Here is a 16,676-nt window from a genome sequence, read left to right on the forward strand (position 1 = left end):
AGAGTGGGTGCCCAATAAATATTTGTTGACTACATTAAAGGGCTTTTTAACATTATTCACACACACACATGTTATTTATTTGTTTGTTTGAGAAAACTGTTTAGTGGCACAATGGCTCCCAAATGTTAGCCTCCTTGGATCAACTATGCCAGAATGACAGGATTGCTCTTTGAAAACACAAATTCTTGTGACTCAAAAATACCCTCACAGAGTCTGAGTCGGGAGGTTTAGGTGGGGGCAGAGGTTTAGTATTTTTCAAAAGCCCTCCCACCTTCCCCCACTTGATACACACGTCCAGGTGAGTCCCAGGTGCAGCCAGCCTTAGGAATTTCTATGTGAAGCATTAATTGGAGAGTTTCAGGAGAATCAACTCCACTGTGCCACTTTTATACTTGGCATAAAACGTGATCACACCCGTCGTCACTAGTGACCTTGCCACAAGCTCTCAGGGTGACCAGGCAGGGATTAGAATCTCCCTTTCACTGAGCAGAAAACCGAGGCCCTGGGACTCAAGGGACAACCCCCTCATAACACCCAGCTGTCACACTGCTTGCCAGTGGTGGGGATATGACTAAAACTTGGGCTTCTGAGGTTCTCCCCTCTGCATCAGCTGGATAAACCCAAGTTCCAGGAAGTCCCAAGGACACTACCAGGGAAGAAGAGCCAAAGAAGGGAGGGGCAGACTGGCAAAGAAGTGAAGGGCAAGGTTCAGGTGGCTCTCTCCTGGCCACCTGGAGAGACTCCAGCTGCTTTAAGGACACAGGCATTCACATGCTAGCTCTGGTTGTGCAGGACCCCAGGATGCCCACTTCTCTGTGTGCCTCAGTCTCCTTATCTGCAAAATGGGGCTGCTAATCCATGCCCTGCCCCCATTAAGATGATTGTCGGGGGGCGCCTGGGTGGCTCAGTCAGTAAAGCGTCCAACTCTTGATATCAGCTCAGTCGTGATCTCACAAACTGTCATGATCAAGCCCTGCGTTGGGCTCTGCACTCACAGTGTGGAGTCTGCTTGAGATTCTCACTCTCCTGTCTCTCTGCCCCTCCTGCTTCCTCTCTCTCTCTCTCAAAATAAATTAAAAAAAAAAAAAAAGATGCTTGTAGAATGTAAAGCACTCTAAACATCCCAGTTGTTACCAGTCTATCAGGGGAAGGTGCAAGATCCCCGACTCTGAAGATCTCTAGGGACAGAACTAAATCCAGCCTTTCATTCATTTGAGGTACATTTTTGAGCAACTACTATGTGCCAGGCACTATACATGCCCTACTTTATTTAACCCTCACGACAACTCAGTAGGGTCAGTGCTGCCATTGCTCCCATTTTGCAGATGAAGAAACTGAAGCTCAGGTGAATGAGTTTCAATTCATTTGATCATTTGTTCTTTCACCCAACCTTTACTAAAAGCCTGTTCTGAGCCAGGCTCTGGGCCAAATGCTGAGGATACAAGTCCCTCAGGAGACGTGCCTATAAATTACTTTAATAACAACCCAGTACATGCTTCCACCGACAAGTAAGTGGGAGCCTGTGAGGGAGCCTCTGGCTCCCCTGGGGTCATGGGGACAAGCAGTTAACTTTCTGGGGGACCCTGCACCGCTAAAGTGCATGTGTCCTGTGTAGAGATGGCAATCACAAAGCCATGTCTCGATTCTGTTAAGATTTTGGTGTGTATTCCCAGGAAATCCTTTCCACCGCTGAGCTTCGGTTTCCATCTGGAAAATTAAGAAGTTGAGCTTGTGATCCGACAGCTCTGGGGACCCAAACCTTTGGCCCTTCTCAATCCACCTTCCGGTCAATTCGAGCTTGGCCCCAGCCAGTGCCAGGCTGAGCAGGAGACAGTCAGCCCAAACCCCTTGAAAAGTGCAAAACACCCCTCCCCAAGACAGCTCTCTAAGCCTGAAGGCACAGCCTCTGGCCCAAAGGGCGGAGCTCCGGGAGAGGCGGGGCTGAAACCTGGAGGAGGGGGCAGGCCGGCCCAGAGCGTCCCATTCAGCCAATGAGCGCCTGGGGGCGGGGAAGCTCCGCCTCTGGTATAAGATGATACTGACTCTGGGGGCGCGGCGCGGAGGTCTCAGAGCCCGAACCCGTGGGTGTGCGGTGTTCTAGCTGCCGAGAACTGAGACCACGGGGCGCGCGGGACCTCTGAGTTCGGTGCGCCCTGGGCTGGGCAGTAGCACGGGTCGAGTGCCGTTTTCCTTGGCCTGGCTGGGCTGCGGTGAGGGCACGGGACGCGGATCCCTCGCCGCGGAGGAAGAGCTGGCCGGGACCGAGGGACGCCCGCGCTGACCATCCGCCCCCCGCCCCTGCAGGCATCCGGCCCGCCGTCATGGCCGACCACCTGATGCTCGCCGAGGGCTACCGCCTGGTGCAGAGGCCGCCGCCCGGCGCGCCCTCCCACGGCCCCCACGCGCTCCGGACGCTGCAGCCGTACGCGGGCCCGGGCCTGGACAGCGGCTTGCGGCCGCGGGGGACTCCGCTGGGCCCGCCGCCGCCGCCCCCACCCGGGGCCCTGGCGTACGGGCCCTTCGGGCCGCCGCCTGCCTTCCAGCCCTTTCCGGCCGTGCCACCGCCGGCCGCCGGCAGCGCGCACTTGCAGCCGGTGGCGACGCTGTACCCGGGCCGCGCGACCGCGCCCCCCGGCGTCCCGGGAGGGCCCCAGTGCCTGCAGCCGGCGCCCGGCGCCCCGGCCCCACCGCCGCCCGCGCACGCCCTGGGCTGCATGGACGCCGAACTCATCGACGAGGAAGCGCTGACGTCGCTGGAGCTGGAGCTCGGGCTGCACCGCGTGCGCGAGCTGCCCGAGCTCTTCCTGGGCCAGAGCGAGTTCGACTGCTTCTCGGACTTGGGGTCGGCGCCACCCGCCGGCTCGGTGAGCTGCTGAATGCGGTCGGGCGCCTGCCTGGCGCGCCCGAGAGGAGAAGGGGATCTGACGGCCCGCCGGAGTCCGCACCCTGCGCCTGGGCCCCGCACGCACCCTCCGTGAGGGTGGAGGCAGCGGGTTAGTGCACAGAGCCTGACGCCGGGCTGGGACGCCTGGCCTCACTCCAGGCCCTGCCTCCTGCAGGATGACAGTTGAGCTCCCCCCTCTCTGTCCCGGAGCCTCGGCGGTAAAGTGAAGGGGACCGGACCCCCTTTCGGACTCCCGGTTCTTGGATTCTCTGCCCTCTCGGATTCTCCTCTACCCCACCCCCCCAATCTGAGCCATTCCAGGCTGCTTGCCTGATACCCCTTCTCTCCTTGTGCAACCTACTGCGGTCACTGGGTCCCTGGAGCCGCCAATCCACAGGGCCTCCACCCTGCTGCCTGGGCCCCCGCCTTGGGGAGGAGAAGATTGTACAGCCCTGATCCCTGCACAGTGGGGCAGTGCCCCCCCTGGCCTCCAAAACCAAAATAAAACTGGGTCACTTTACAGTCTTGCGTTTTCGTTTCTTTATCACTTCAACAACCCTGCACTATATTTGGGTTCTAGAGTCCTGAGGCTGTTGGGGACTCTGGGTGGGATGGAGGCCACAGCCCCTGGCAGTGCCCAGGAGAGGAAATTGACAGTTTCTTTCAAAAATATCTGTGAGTTGTGCAACTGTTACATCATAATCTGGAAGGCAGAGGCTGCCTGGCGGTGGAGTAACCCACAGGCACCTAGGTTGGACTTCTCAGCCCAGAGAAGGGGTGGGAGGGCTTGGTGGTGCTGCCCTCACCTGTTTGCTCAGGCTGCACAGAGGCCAGAGGGAAGCTGGGTGGGACCTGACAATTCAGACAGTTCTCGCTTTGAATCCTGGCTCTCTTCCTTGGCCAAGACACCATCCATTCAAGAGGAAGGAGTGGTTTCAGCTGCTTGGAGGTGTGTCAGTTCAGGCTTCAGGGAGGCAGCAACATTTGATGTAAACAGAGGCTTGAAGGATGATCTTTAGGAGCTGGAGAAGGTGGCGTGTAAGTGAAAAGCCTGTTCAAAGGCAGGAAGCATACAAGTACAGGGCACGCACTAGGGCATGGGGTCTCTAGAAGGGACAACAAAGGTCTTTCCAGCCACTTTGTGAAGTAGGCACAGTCCCCACTCTACAGAGGAGAGATGTGAGAGCTTTCCCAGGCCCGGCAGGGTTGTTCCTCAGTCCTGATCACCATTGTGAGCTCCTGGCCACCCTCTGCTATTGGCTCTCTGGAAAGATCCCTAGGTGTTTCGTGGGGGTGGGTGAAAGGCCAGGACAGAAGCTCTGAAGGCAGGGAGGAGGTCAGAGATGCCGAGGACCAGCTAGGACAGGGCAGTGGGGCTGGAGAAGAGAGAATGAATTCCAGAGACTTTGGAGAGGAACACTGGTAGGGCTTTGCTCTAATGAGGAACTTGTTTGTTAACATGACTCTTCTCTCCAGCTGTGAGTTCACTCAGGGTATACCGTGTCACCATGGGCTCTGGAGCCACCAGAAGGCATGGAGTGGATGACAGGAAGTCTTAGGCAAGTGAATAAAGGTCTCCCCTAAGATAATGGGGCTTTCTGGGACAGGATGGGAAGGACAGATAGGCTTCTGGAAAGGGACTGCCCTGAGCTCTGGGCTCAGAATGGCCTGTGTTTGCCCCAGCTCTGCCCAAGACCTAGAGATAAAAACAAAAACAAAAACAAACAGGAGGCTGGGGGCACCTGGGTGGCTCAATTGTTAAGCATCTGACTTTGGCCCAGGTCTTGATCTCACCATTCTTGAGTTCAAGTTCCACATCAGGTGAGTTCGAGCCCCACTTCGGGTAAACGTGAGCCCCTCTTTGGGTGAGCCCCGTTTCTCTCTCTTTGGCACGCACGCACTCTCTCTCTCTCTGCCCCTCGTTCACTTGTGCGCTCTCCCTCTCTTAAAACAAAAACAAAATCAGGAGGCTGGATTGGGATGGGAGGGTCTGGCACTCTCCTGGACACTATCATGATTCCCTTCTCTATGAGCCTCAGTTTTCCCACTAGTAAAATGGGGCTAATATACTGGCCCTGCTATTTCATAAGGCAATAAGCCTCACAAGAAATGAGCAAATTCAGGGATGGGTTAACAAGCAGCTGGTAAAACACCAAAGTGCTCTCCATATGGAAGGGATTACAATGAAAACCCAACACCTGCCTCTTTGTAGAGGTAAGGCAGGGTGGAGGGAGGTGTAGAAGGAGTCTAGCTGCTCAGCTGTTTCCAGCCCCCATCCTTCCCAGCAGGGCTGCTGACAAATTGGACAACAAACAGGTGGACAGAATAGAAGGTAAGTCTGGGGCAGTCCATCACCTGGATCTCCAAATCCCTGATACCCTTTGGAGGATTCTTTGGAGGATGGAGTGTCCTTGCCAGCACATAGAGGCTGGTATTCTGACGGCCTCGGGATCCAGTTCCAGAAGCGACTCTTACTAGCTGCCTAACCTCAATAAGTCACCTTGCCTTCTGAGTCTTTGGTGGTGATCACCACCTTCCTGTGGATCCAGTGTATATCTTTCACCTCTTCTCTGGGGTTACTTCCTAAAGTGACTGACCTGTTGCCCTTGGGCTTGTGGATTTTACTCTCATACCCGGCCTGGGTCTTTGGGGTTGGGAGTCAGGCTCCCTCAAGGTTGGGAACTGAGTTGTGGCCCAGATGAGACAGGTTCCCATCTTTTTTTTTTTTTTTTTTTCCTTTCTTTTCAGATGAAAAGTCTCCCTGGGGCCGAAGTCCATTATTGTGACTCATCTTTTCAACGATGATTGGATTTCATCACAAAGTAGTTTTTTTTTTTTTTTTTCAGGACTTCTCTTGGACCCATCTATAAAATGGAAACGCTAATAGTTCCTCCTCGCAGGACTGCAGTGGAAATGAATTAAATCAATTCACATAAGGTGTTTAGAACTGTGTAGTGTGTAGCTTAGCATCCCCGAGCCTGGGCTTTCGGGGGTACCCTTATACTAGTCTTTCGAAAGGCTGTGTTTTAACCAGCTAGTGAGGGGTTACTCCAGCAGGACCACTGTTGCAGGTTGGGGCCCCCAGGAAGCAGAGTCTGATGCAGTTTAGCTTGCAAGGAGCTTATTAGGGAGAGCCCTAAAGGTCAGCAGCTGTGGAAGGGAAGGGCCGGAGCAGATGTGAGCAGAGAAAGCTACAGAGCAGACCCAATCAGAGCCTTGGCCAGCCCCATGGGGAGCTCCGGTGGCAGCTGACCTTGGGCAAGGCAGCTCTTTGCTGCTGAGCAGTGCCTCTGGGAGCTGGCAGGGGACGGCTGTCTGCAGGGCCGGCGGCCCCAGTAGCCAGGACAATTCATGGAAGGGGGTCTGGGCAGCACGTCACAGAGTCCACCACAAGCGCAGGTGGGGACACGGTGAGGCCAATGTCGTAAGAGCTATGACAGCAAGAGCCTCCTTAAATTTGTGCTCTGGGTGTCTCATTTGCCTCTCCTTCATCCCAGGCCTGATTAGTACCTGCCCTGTGAGAGGCAAAAAAAAAAAAAAATCTTTGCACAGAATAGCAACCTTACAGGGTTGATGTGATGAGACCGCATGAAGTACCTGGGACATGGCAGAAATAATTGAGAGCCGCTGTCCCCATCCTCATCATCACTGTGCCAGCTCAGCTAAGTGTTCGACAGTCATTGATGAATAAATTAAATGAACAGTCTGATCCCAGTGTTTCCCAGGCAGCTTAGGCCGTTCGGTTCAGCTGATTGCAAAGTAATCCTCTTGAATTCCTAATCCATCCTTGCCTCACTCTTACGCCACCCCGCTGCTGGCCGTGCTGGGTCAGGATCACTGAGTCCCAATTTGTTGACTGCCTCCTGTGTGCAGGCATGATGGACCTAACGGCACCCAGTAGGTGCTCTCTCTTTTCCAGCCTCTCCTTTAACCTCCACTCAACCCTGCGAATAACACTGCTAGGTACCTTTACCCCCATTTCAGAAGTCAGGGGATTGGGGCTCAGAGTGATCCCAGAATTGCTCAGAATGAGTTCAGGATTGTTCTTCCAGGTCACATCCCGCTAAGTGCTGGCGTGGGCATGCCCACTTTGGTACTCCAGGGCCCTCCCCCTCCCCCAGGCTGGGGCTGGCCAAGGACCTGAGACTCAGCGGAACAAGAGCAGCGTCCCAGACCTGGTTCTGCCACTTTGTGGCCGTGGGGTACAGGAGTCACTGAGGCTCTTTGGGCCCCAGTTTCTGTACAGTGGGGAGCATAGTCCCTTTGGTGTGCATGCAGGGATTCAGTTGAGACTAGGTTTCTGTGAGCACATTGCAAATGGTGCAGCGCTGCTTGGTTGGGGTGAGTTGGGGGTGAACAGCCACGCATTCGACCCCAGGCGGCTGATCTGGAGAGGGATCCGTGCACCCTGGCACTTGAGATGCAGGCCAGCCCGGAGCGCGCAAGATAGAGTCACATGCGGGAGGGTTCCAGGCAGGTTTTGCCAAGCAGCGCAGGGTCTGGGAAGTCCTGGGAGCTGATGGTGATAAACGGGTAGGGGTGGGTCAACCCGGGGAGGACACCCAGGTAAAAAGCCCAAGGTCCAACGTGTGCCAGGGCAGACAGAGGAAATGAAGCTACTCTGAATTCAGTGTTTCTCATGGGCCAGATGGAGATCCCACAGGGTTCTTGTGAGGATGAACGAAGGTGATGTCAAGTCCCTGCCCTTGTGAGCTGCTCGGATGTCAGGGAGCGTCTCCACAGGGACGGGGAGCTTCCAGGCCCCCTCCACCCTCCCAACCAGCTTCCAGGCCCCCTCCACCCTCCACTGTAGTCTCCTCGGGCTCCTGATGCCTCTACACCTCGCCTGTGCTGTTTCCTTGGCCTGAAATGAGGCGCATTATTTGAGTGCTCTAAACTCAAGGCACCCAGGTGGCTCAGTCGGTTAAGTGTCCAACTCTTGATTTTGGCTTAGGTCATGATCTCGCGTGAGTTCGTGAGTTCAGACCTGGCATAGGGCTCTGTGCTGACGGTGTGGATCCTGTTTGAGATTCTCTCCCCCCCCCCACCCCCACCCTCCCTCTCTCAAAAAATAAACAGACTTAAAAAAGAAGTGAGTGCTCTAAACTCAGTACCTGGAGGACCACATTCCACATTCCCCACCCCTCCTGCCTCACAGGTGCTAGAAGGCAGGGAGGCTAGACTGAGGGAGGCGGGAAATGCAATGCTTCCCCTGCACGTGGTTGCCGCAGGCTTGATGTGCATGTCCCCCCCTCCCACAACAGCTCCCAGAGGCGGTTGTCTTTACGGGCCTCATCCCAGCCTATTGGCCTCCTTCCAGGCAGCTGAGGCTCAGAGAGGTCAAGCAACCTACTCAACAATACACAGGACTCTAGGGAAGAGGCTGTTCTCATCAGCAGGATGAGGGCTGTTGAACATCAATCAGCATCAAGTCCGGATCTCCCCCAGGGAGCAGGGGTGCGGCAGGGACGGGACAGAGAGTCGCGTACAGCTCATCAGGGGGTGCGCTCCAGGAGGACTTGCACCTTTGCCGCTTCCTCGTGAAAAGTTCCTGCGGTGGGCGGTGCCATAAAGTCGGCACTTCCGGTCAATTGGCACATCCTGGCAGCAAGCCCCCCCCCCCCCCCCCCCCCCCGTTACCCAGCCCCTGCTGTGGTCTGGCAGAGAACATGAGTCAAGTATTATTTGCTCTTAAAACAAACACACTGTGTTTAGTCAAAAGTAATATACGCTTGAGGCAAAATCATTTCAAACAATTTCGAAGTTATAAAGTGAAAATTCCAAGACCCTCCGGGTTTTTCCACACGCGCACATGCGATGTGTACATTATGTTACCTGTGTTATACACACGTACACAATACGCATCTCTTTTTTACATGCCTAGGATTATACGGTTGTATATGATCGGATTTCTTTCTTTCACTTAATGTAGTCTGGGAATCTCCCCTTGTCAGTAAACACGGCTCTCCCTCACTCTTTTTAATGACGGCATCGTGCATAATCTGCTTAAACCGGTCTCTTGTCGATGGAAACTGAACTTGCTTCCTGAATTTCGCTGTTACTAAACAATGCTACAAGGAGCATCCTTGTGTATTTACCTTTGCACCCTCGTGGAAACATCTCTGTATAATGCACTCCTAGAAGGGGACTTACTGGGTCAGAAGATATGAGCAAATAAAACCGTGAGAGTCACTGCCAAATGGTTCTCGAACTAGCTGTTCCCATTCACCTTCCTGCCAGCGCTGTGTCAGAGCGCCCGCTGGCTCAGACCCTGGACCACACTGGATGTTAGCAATGTCTTTAATTGTTACCTCCCTAAATTTCTTTTTTTTTTTAAATTTTTTTTTAACGTTTATTTATTTTTGAGACAGAGAGAGACAGAGCATGAACGGGGGAGGGTCACAGAGAGAGGGAGACACAGAATCTGAAACAGGCTCCAGGCTCTGAGCTGTCAGCACAGAGCCCGACGCGGGGCTCGAACCCATGGACCGTGAGATCATGACCTGAGCCGAAGTCGGATGCTTAACCGACCGAGCCACCCAGGCGCCCCCTAAATTTCTTTTTTAAAAAAGGTTGTTTAATTTCTGTTTCTTTGATTATCAAGAAAGATGTTGTTTATTTGTTTTTCTTGTCCTAAGAATTTCTTGTGCATAGTCTTGCCCGTGTTCCTACCGGGCCGTTTGTCCTTTTGTCATTGCGGTATAAGAGTTCATTATATATTACAAATAGTAAACCTTTGTCTCTGGTAAATGTTGCAAATATTCTCTCCCCCATCTGTGGCTGGTCGTCTGACTTTGTTTATGGTATCTTTTGCCTTTCGGGGCATTTAACGTTCGTGTCATTCGTGTCAAAAAAAAAATCTCTCCATTCCCCCTCCCTCCCCCCCCCCCCCCAATAGCTTCTGGGTTTAAATTCAGGACAGGAATGCTCTGGCCCTCCTCAGAGACAACAGGAGACACCGGCCCCGTTGTGCTTCTGCCCCGAGTTCTGTATGCGGAGAGCAAGGTCAACAGTCTGGCCACAGGGGCTGAGAAACAAGCCCGGGTCTTGGTGTCATACGGACCCGGATTAAAATTCTGGCCTCCAGCTACATATACGACATCGGGCAAAGCCACCTTACCACTCTGAGCCTCTGGTTTTGTTTTTCTTTCCAGTCTAAAATATGTATCAATACACACACACCCAACTGGTCAGATCAAATGAGCAAGGCTGACGTGTGTGTGTGTGTGTGTGTGACCAGCACAGTGCCTGGCCCACGGTAAGTCCCCAATAAGTGATGGTGTTTCTAACATTAGTACAGTAGGTGCTGAGTAAGAAGCAGCAACTGGTTAACAGTGTCCAGACAGGAGGCCAGAGTGGGGATGGTGACTTCAAACAATGTCCCACGTAAACGGTGGAAGGATGGGCCTCTTCAGCCTGCAGAGGGAGACCCAGAGGCAGAAGGAGACATTTGTCGTTGATGCCTTCTAGAATCCAGTCATCCTCCCCCCCCCAAAAAAAAAAAAAAAGTTTTCCTCAAATTCTGTTTGGGCAATCACCTCTCCTTCATGTAGTTTGGATAAGTTTGCCTGTTCCTCTCTAGGTGATTCAAAATAAGATAATACTAAACTGCAAAACGGGTATAGAAATCCCAAAAAGTTCTTCAGTTTTCCATAACTAGTCTAAATAGCAACGTTTTTTTTAATGTTTATTTATTTATGTTCGAGAGGGAGAGAGAGAGAGAGAGAGGGAGAGGGAGAGATCGTGGGTGGGGGAGGGGCAGAGAGAGAGGGAGACGGAATCCCAAGCAGGCTCCACACTGTCAGCGCAGAGCCTGACATGGGGCTCGAACCCGGGAACCGCGAGATGGTGACCGGAGTAGAAATCAAGAGTTGGACGCTTAACTGACTGAGCCACCTAGGTGCCCTCAAATCGCAATGTTTTTCTCTTCCTCTTCTTCCTCCTTCTCCTCCCCTTCTTCTTCACATCAAACCCTTTCAAGTTTCCAGCTGGTGCCCTAAACACGTGAGCTGTCTGCTCACACATTATTATTCCAAGATACATAGAGGCAGGGAAACTGAGGCACATGGAAGGGAAGTGATATGCCTACTACCACACAGCTAGTAACTTATTGAATTTAATGTACTTAGCCTAGTACATATACTGAGAGATATTTAAGTGTCAACCCAGCTGCTGTACAAAGGGAACCAGAAAAGGTTTCAAGTGGCTTCAAGAGTAGAAAATATTTCTGTCTAGTTTTACTCAGTCACTCCGACCCAGATTGCTTCCTTCTTGCCCTGCTATTGATGACCCCAACCTCATGAGCCAGGTAGGCTGCTCGAAATCCACTTTGGCTTTTTTGTTTTGAGGGGTTGGGTTTTTTTTTTTTAATGTTTTATTTATTTTTGAGAGAGAGAGAAAGAGACAGAGACCAAGAGGGGGAGGGGCAGAGAGAGAGGGAGACACAGAATCGGAAGCAGGCTCCAGGCTCTGAGCTGTCAGCACAGAGCCCGACACGGGGCTCGAACTCATGACCTGTGAGATCGTGATCTGAGCCGAAGGCAGACGGTGCTTAACCGACTGAGCCACCCAGGGGCTACTGGGATTTGGTTTTTGTTTTGTTTTGTTTGTCTTTGTGGAGTGGAAGCTGGGTCAGCTCTCAGGAAGAGGACAGTAAAGAGGTAAAGTACAAGCAATGTTTTAAGGCCCAGATACATACATTACTTCCGCCCAGATTCTCTTGACAAGAATTTGTTCACATGACCCCATTTAGCTGCAAAAAAGACTAGAGAATGTGCTTTCAGTCAGTACAGAAAATGGGAGGGGTGGATTTGGGTGGACAACCAGCTGTCTCTACCACAGCAGGTGGTAGTGATAAGTGGCTCAATGGAGATTAGAACTCAAGTCTCCCGTGCCCCAGAATATTTGGTGGGGGCGGGGAAGGTGTCAGAGGTGTCTATATATACAGAGAATGGCTGGTTGGGGCGCCTGGGTGGCTCAGTCAGTTAAGCGTCCTGCTCTTTATCTCCACTCAGGTCATGATCTCATGGTTCGTGGGATCGAGCCCTACGTTGAGCCTACCTGGGATACTCTCTCTCCCTCTCTCTCTCTCTCTGCCCCTCCACCACTCACACTTTCTCTTCTCTCTCTCTCTCTCTCTCCCCCCCGAAATAAATGAACAGAGATTGCTGGAACTGGGAAGAGTTGATGTCTGCACTGTGAATGTGCACCCTGGGTAATTCACTTCCTTTCTCCGAGTTCTGGTTTTCCTACGTGTAAACTAGGGATAATAATGGTACTTGCCAAAGTTTATAACACATGCTAGGTGCTCACATGGTGGGATGGATCGAGTAGAATGGGACATGAGCACATGAAAGAAGAAAATGCCAGGGGAGGTAACAGTGTGTCCTCTGACCAAGTGGCATGAATGAATAAGGCTTGACTGGGAAGGACAACATGCCAGTGTGTCAGCGTGTAGGGCGGCGGCCAGAGGAGCGAGTGATCTACTCGAGTAGATCAAGGGTCGGAGAAGGGATGGCCCTTGAGTGGCAGGCTGGGGAGCTTGAACTTGATCCTGTAAGCAATGGGGGTAGGGGCATGCAGTCTTTGTGCAGGATGGAAAAAGAGCTAGGTTTGTGTTTTGCAAGGATCACTCTGACTGCTCTGAGTAGCACAAATTCAAGAGGGGCCCAGTGGAGCACCGGAGACGCTGATCCAGGTACAGACGAGCACCCCGGGACACGTGGTGGCAAGGTGGGTTACATGGCAGAGACCGTAAACACAGAAGGAATGAGATTTAAGAGAGATTTGCTCTGAAAAAGCCTGGCACACGACGTCTGGAGTAGATGGACCCTCTTGCTGAATGAACTGTAGATTTAGGATTATTTAGGATTAGGTGCGTGGCTTTAAGCGCCAGAATAACGGCAGCTTGAACAGAAGAAATCAGGGAAGTGGTCCAGGACTGGCGTGGTTATCACAGCATCACAGGATCTAGGCTTCTCCACCTTATTACTTCGTCACTCATGGGTTAGACCTCGTGGTCCCAAAAGGCTGCTCGGGCGGCTCTATCAACATTCCATCCAGAAAAAAGGAGGAAAGAGAAGGAGAAGGGCACTTTCTGGAAGTTGCCCGCATGGAACCACAAAAAAGAGTCAGAAATGTTGCCTTTATTCTTGGTGGCTAGAATTGCAGGGGGGGGGCGGTTCTACTACTACAGAGGAAGTGGGAATGAATATTGGGGGTGACCGCAGTCTTAGTAATGGGCTACTAAAGTGGAGGCTATAGGAAAGAGAGGAGCCAAAACAATTCCCAGGAGTGTGGCTTAGAGGATGAGATGGGCTCTTGCCCGAGGTGGGAGCCGGAAGAGCAGGTTGGATAGCAGAGAGTAGGATAAGACCAGAAGGGACCCATCGGGACATCCAGGGGTCATGGACAACTGGAGGAAGTCTGGATACATGGGCCAAGTGCTCAGTAGTGAGCTCTGGGCTGAGAATAAGCATGTTTTGGAGTTATTAGCTTATCAGCGATCGCCATAGGAATGGTCATGCCGAGTAATAAAAGAAAGTGGCCAAGGACATAACCTTGGGGAACGCAGACATTAAAGAGAAGGAAGGGACGTGGGGCGCCCGGGTGGCTCAGTCAGTTGAACGTCCGACTTCGGCTCAGGTCATTGCCTCGCCCACAGTTCGTGAGTTCAAGCCCTGGGTCAGGCTCTGTGCTGACAGCTCAGAGCCTGGAGACTGCTTTGGATTCTGTGCGTCTCTCTCTCTCTCTCTCTCTGACCCTCCTCTACTCTCTCTCTCTCAAAAATAAATAAACATTAAGAAAAGAGAGAGAGAAGGGAGCAACAGACTGAGAAGCAGCCAGGGAGGTCGGAGAAGAACCAGAGATGTCATGAAAGCCACCGAAGGAGATGTGGTCAGCAGCGTCTAATGCTGTTGAAATATCAGACAAATGAGGGCTGAAAACAGGCTGTTGAGTTTGGCAACCAGGAAGAGAAAACCAACTTTACCAAAGCAGTTTCAGGGGAATAGCGGGGCATTAGTCAGCGGGTCACCAGAAGGTAAGAAAGAGGAAGGGTAAAGGATCAGCAAAGGTAGGTGGCTTGGTCAGGTCATGTTTGGGACCTCAGCGTGTTTATGGGTCAAGTGACCCATGCCTGGGGCTTCTTGGTTGGGTTTTTCCCAGGGTTTGACCCAGATAGTGCGGACTGGAGATGGAATGCAATACCCCATTTTGCTCAAGAGGTGGCAGCACCACACCAAGTGACACAGCCAGGATCGCCACATGCATGAATGTATTTTCAGGGAAATGAAGCTTATTTCCCAGAACAGCAAAACTTTGGGGGGTTTTGCCATCTTGGATGAGAGCCTTGAGCAAAGAAAACTTAACGGAACTTTGGGTCAAACCCTGTCATTTACTGGCTGTGTGACCTTGAGTAAGTCCTGCTTCCTAGTTGACAAACTGGGGATGATAACTTGCCCAAACTTGTATTAGGGATCATTGGGAATCTTAAATGAGTGTGGTTATGTCAGATGGTCTTATAGACAGATTCAGGGCAGGGATGGACAGTGGGCACAGGCTCAGAAGCAGAGGGAGGGGGCCCCGGCCAGACGTGGCCAGGGGGATGCCTGAGGTCATACAAGGACTGGATGGAGCAGTGGTTTGGGAGTCAGGAAAGCTGGGCTCAGATTTTGCAGAGGAGGGAACTGAGGCTCACAGAGTGGGAAAATGACTTTTCCAGGTCCATGCCCCTCACACAGGCAAAGGCATCAATACCAATATTTGAAAAAGAATTTTATTTTTAAAATAGTTTTTAAAGCATTGAAATTGTATCATGGGAAAATCAAAACTCTGTGGAATTTCTTTGCCACTGTGGTGTGGTTTCACGTTTTCTACACTTAGGGCTTTGGAAGGCGTGCCTCTCCTCTGGTCCCTGTTTAACCAAAACATTCTGAGAGAGCCCCTACATCTACTCTTTCCCCAGGTCAAGGATGTGACAGGAGGAAGACCACCCAAGGGAAAAACTGGGGGTCAAGAAACTTGGGCTCAGCTCTCTAGGCTCCTCCCTGGATTACTGGGCCTCAGTTTCCCCATCTGCAAAATATGGCAGTTGGACCAGCCAGCCCTGGGAGCCTTGGAAGCCCTTTTCCTGAAGGCTCTTGTTTCACCTTGAGCTTCCCTGATACCCTTCCTAAAATTGCCTCTCCTCAATGCTGTCACTTTCCTATTTCCAGTTTCTTGTCTTCATAGTGCTTAACACTCTCTGAAATTATCTTGTTCAGCTTTTGTTGTTTAATTTCTTTCTTTTCTTTTTTAAAGTAGGCTCCATGCCAAATGTGGGGCTTGAACTTGCAACCCTGAGATCAAGTGCCACATGCCATACCGACTGAGCCAGCCAGGTGCCCTGTCTAGCTTATTTTCTGTCGAGACAGTAATCTGCTGTCTGCTCCATGTGATCAGGGACTTTGTGAGCTTGGGAGAGCCGCTATGACCTTGGCACCTTAAAGAGTGTTTGGCACATGGTTGAGATGAACAAACAGTTGTGAAACAAATGAATGAAGGGCAGAGAGCAGAGCCCCTTACTCTCTGAGGCAAGTCCTAGAGTCCCCATTTCTCAACAGGTGATGTGCTCAGCTCTGCCACACCTCTCTCTCTTCAGACATGTTGGTCCTAACTAATGGGCCTTCATGGTAGGGCATCCTGCCCCCAAAGTCCAGGCTCCTTCTTGGCTCCAGGCTGGAGCTACAACACCAAGTCAAGGTCTTTACTGACGCCTTGTGGCTATGGAGACATATAACAGGGACTGGGAGTCTTCCCAGGTAGGGGACGGTCAATCCCAGGTGGCCCTGCTTCCCCCCCTGCAAACCAGCATTTATCCATCACCTGTGTTCCCTGGCTGATGTGAGGGATAGTTATGACTACATATCAGAAGCAGATGTGCTTCTTGCCTCCCAGGAACTGAAGTGACACCTGGGGAAAGAGCAGAAGGGTATGGGTCATTAGGTCCAGGAGAGGAGCCAGGGGAGAGTCTAGTGAGAGGGAAGGCAAGAGGTAAGGGCAGAACCCACCCAAATGAGCAGGCAGGGTAGCCTGGGTCTTGGGCCTCAGGATTCTCCTCCCAGGGTATCTGTTTTCCAGCAATCTTCCCCCTTTCTTCCAAGAAGTCCTCCTTGTCTCCCACCCACTTTAGAGTCTATGTGGGAAATTAGAAGAGAAAGCGAAGAAGAAGGAGAAGGAGGAGGAGGAGGAGGAGGAGAAGAAGAAGAAGAAAGAGGAGAAGGAGGAGGAGGAGAAGGAGGAGGAGGAGGAGGAGAAGAAGAAGAAGGAGGAGGAGGAGGAGGAGGAGAAGAAGAAGAAGGAGGAGGAGGAGGAGGAGAAGAAGAAGAAGGGGAAGAAGAAGAAGGAGAAGAAAAAGGAGGAGGAGGAGGAGGAGGAGAAGGAGGAGGAGGAGAAGAAAGAGAAGGAGGAGGAGGAGAAGGAGAAGAAGAAGGGGAAGAAGAAGAAGGAGGAGGAGGAGGAGGAGGAGGAGGAGGAGGAGACGAAGGAGAAGAAGGAGGAGGAGAAGGAGGAGGAGAAGAAGGAGAAGGAGAAGAAGAAGGGGAAGAAGAAGAAGAAGGAGGAGAAGGAGGAGGAGAAGGAGAAGAAGAAGAAGAAAAAGGAGGAGGAGGAGGAGGAGGAGAAAGAGAAGGAGAAGGAGGAGAAGGAGAAGAAGAAGGGGAAGAAGAAGAAGAAGAAGAAGAAGAAGAAGAAGAAGAAGAAGAAGAAGAAGAAGAAGAAGAAGAAGGAGGAGGAGGAGGGGGAGGAGGAGAAA

General features: G+C 52.1%; 1 protein-coding gene and 2 long non-coding RNA genes across 5 annotated transcripts; 2 read left to right on the forward strand and 1 right to left on the reverse strand.

The window, feature by feature from the left end:
- Positions 1-1,449: 1,449 nt before the first annotated feature.
- On the reverse strand, positions 1,450-3,587 carry LOC131504928 (uncharacterized). Its single transcript, XR_009258198.1, has 2 exons — positions 3,406-3,587; positions 1,450-1,707 (listed from the first exon to the last, which is right to left on the reverse strand). It is a non-coding gene; the product is annotated as an uncharacterized LOC131504928 (long non-coding RNA).
- On the forward strand, positions 2,036-3,406 carry CITED4 (Cbp/p300 interacting transactivator with Glu/Asp rich carboxy-terminal domain 4). Its single transcript, XM_058717859.1, has one exon. It carries the CDS (start codon positions 2,322-2,324, stop codon positions 2,874-2,876), a length of 555 nt encoding a protein of 184 aa, XP_058573842.1. The 5' UTR covers positions 2,036-2,321; the 3' UTR covers positions 2,877-3,406.
- Positions 3,588-3,815: 228 nt separating the features above from the next.
- LOC131504927 (uncharacterized) lies at positions 3,816-6,593 on the forward strand. Of its 3 annotated transcripts, none has more exons than XR_009258196.1 (4): positions 3,816-3,922; positions 4,361-4,705; positions 5,173-5,216; positions 5,633-6,593. It is a non-coding gene; the product is annotated as an uncharacterized LOC131504927 (long non-coding RNA). The 3 variants fall into 3 exon arrangements; XR_009258195.1 differs by having other exon boundaries at positions 5,731-6,593; XR_009258197.1 differs by lacking the exon at positions 5,173-5,216 and having other exon boundaries at positions 5,731-6,593.
- The last annotated feature ends 10,083 nt before the right edge of the window (positions 6,594-16,676 follow it).

Source organism: Neofelis nebulosa, chromosome 2 (assembly GCF_028018385.1).
Source record: "Neofelis nebulosa isolate mNeoNeb1 chromosome 2, mNeoNeb1.pri, whole genome shotgun sequence".
Classification (NCBI taxonomy): domain Eukaryota; kingdom Metazoa; phylum Chordata; class Mammalia; order Carnivora; family Felidae; genus Neofelis; species Neofelis nebulosa.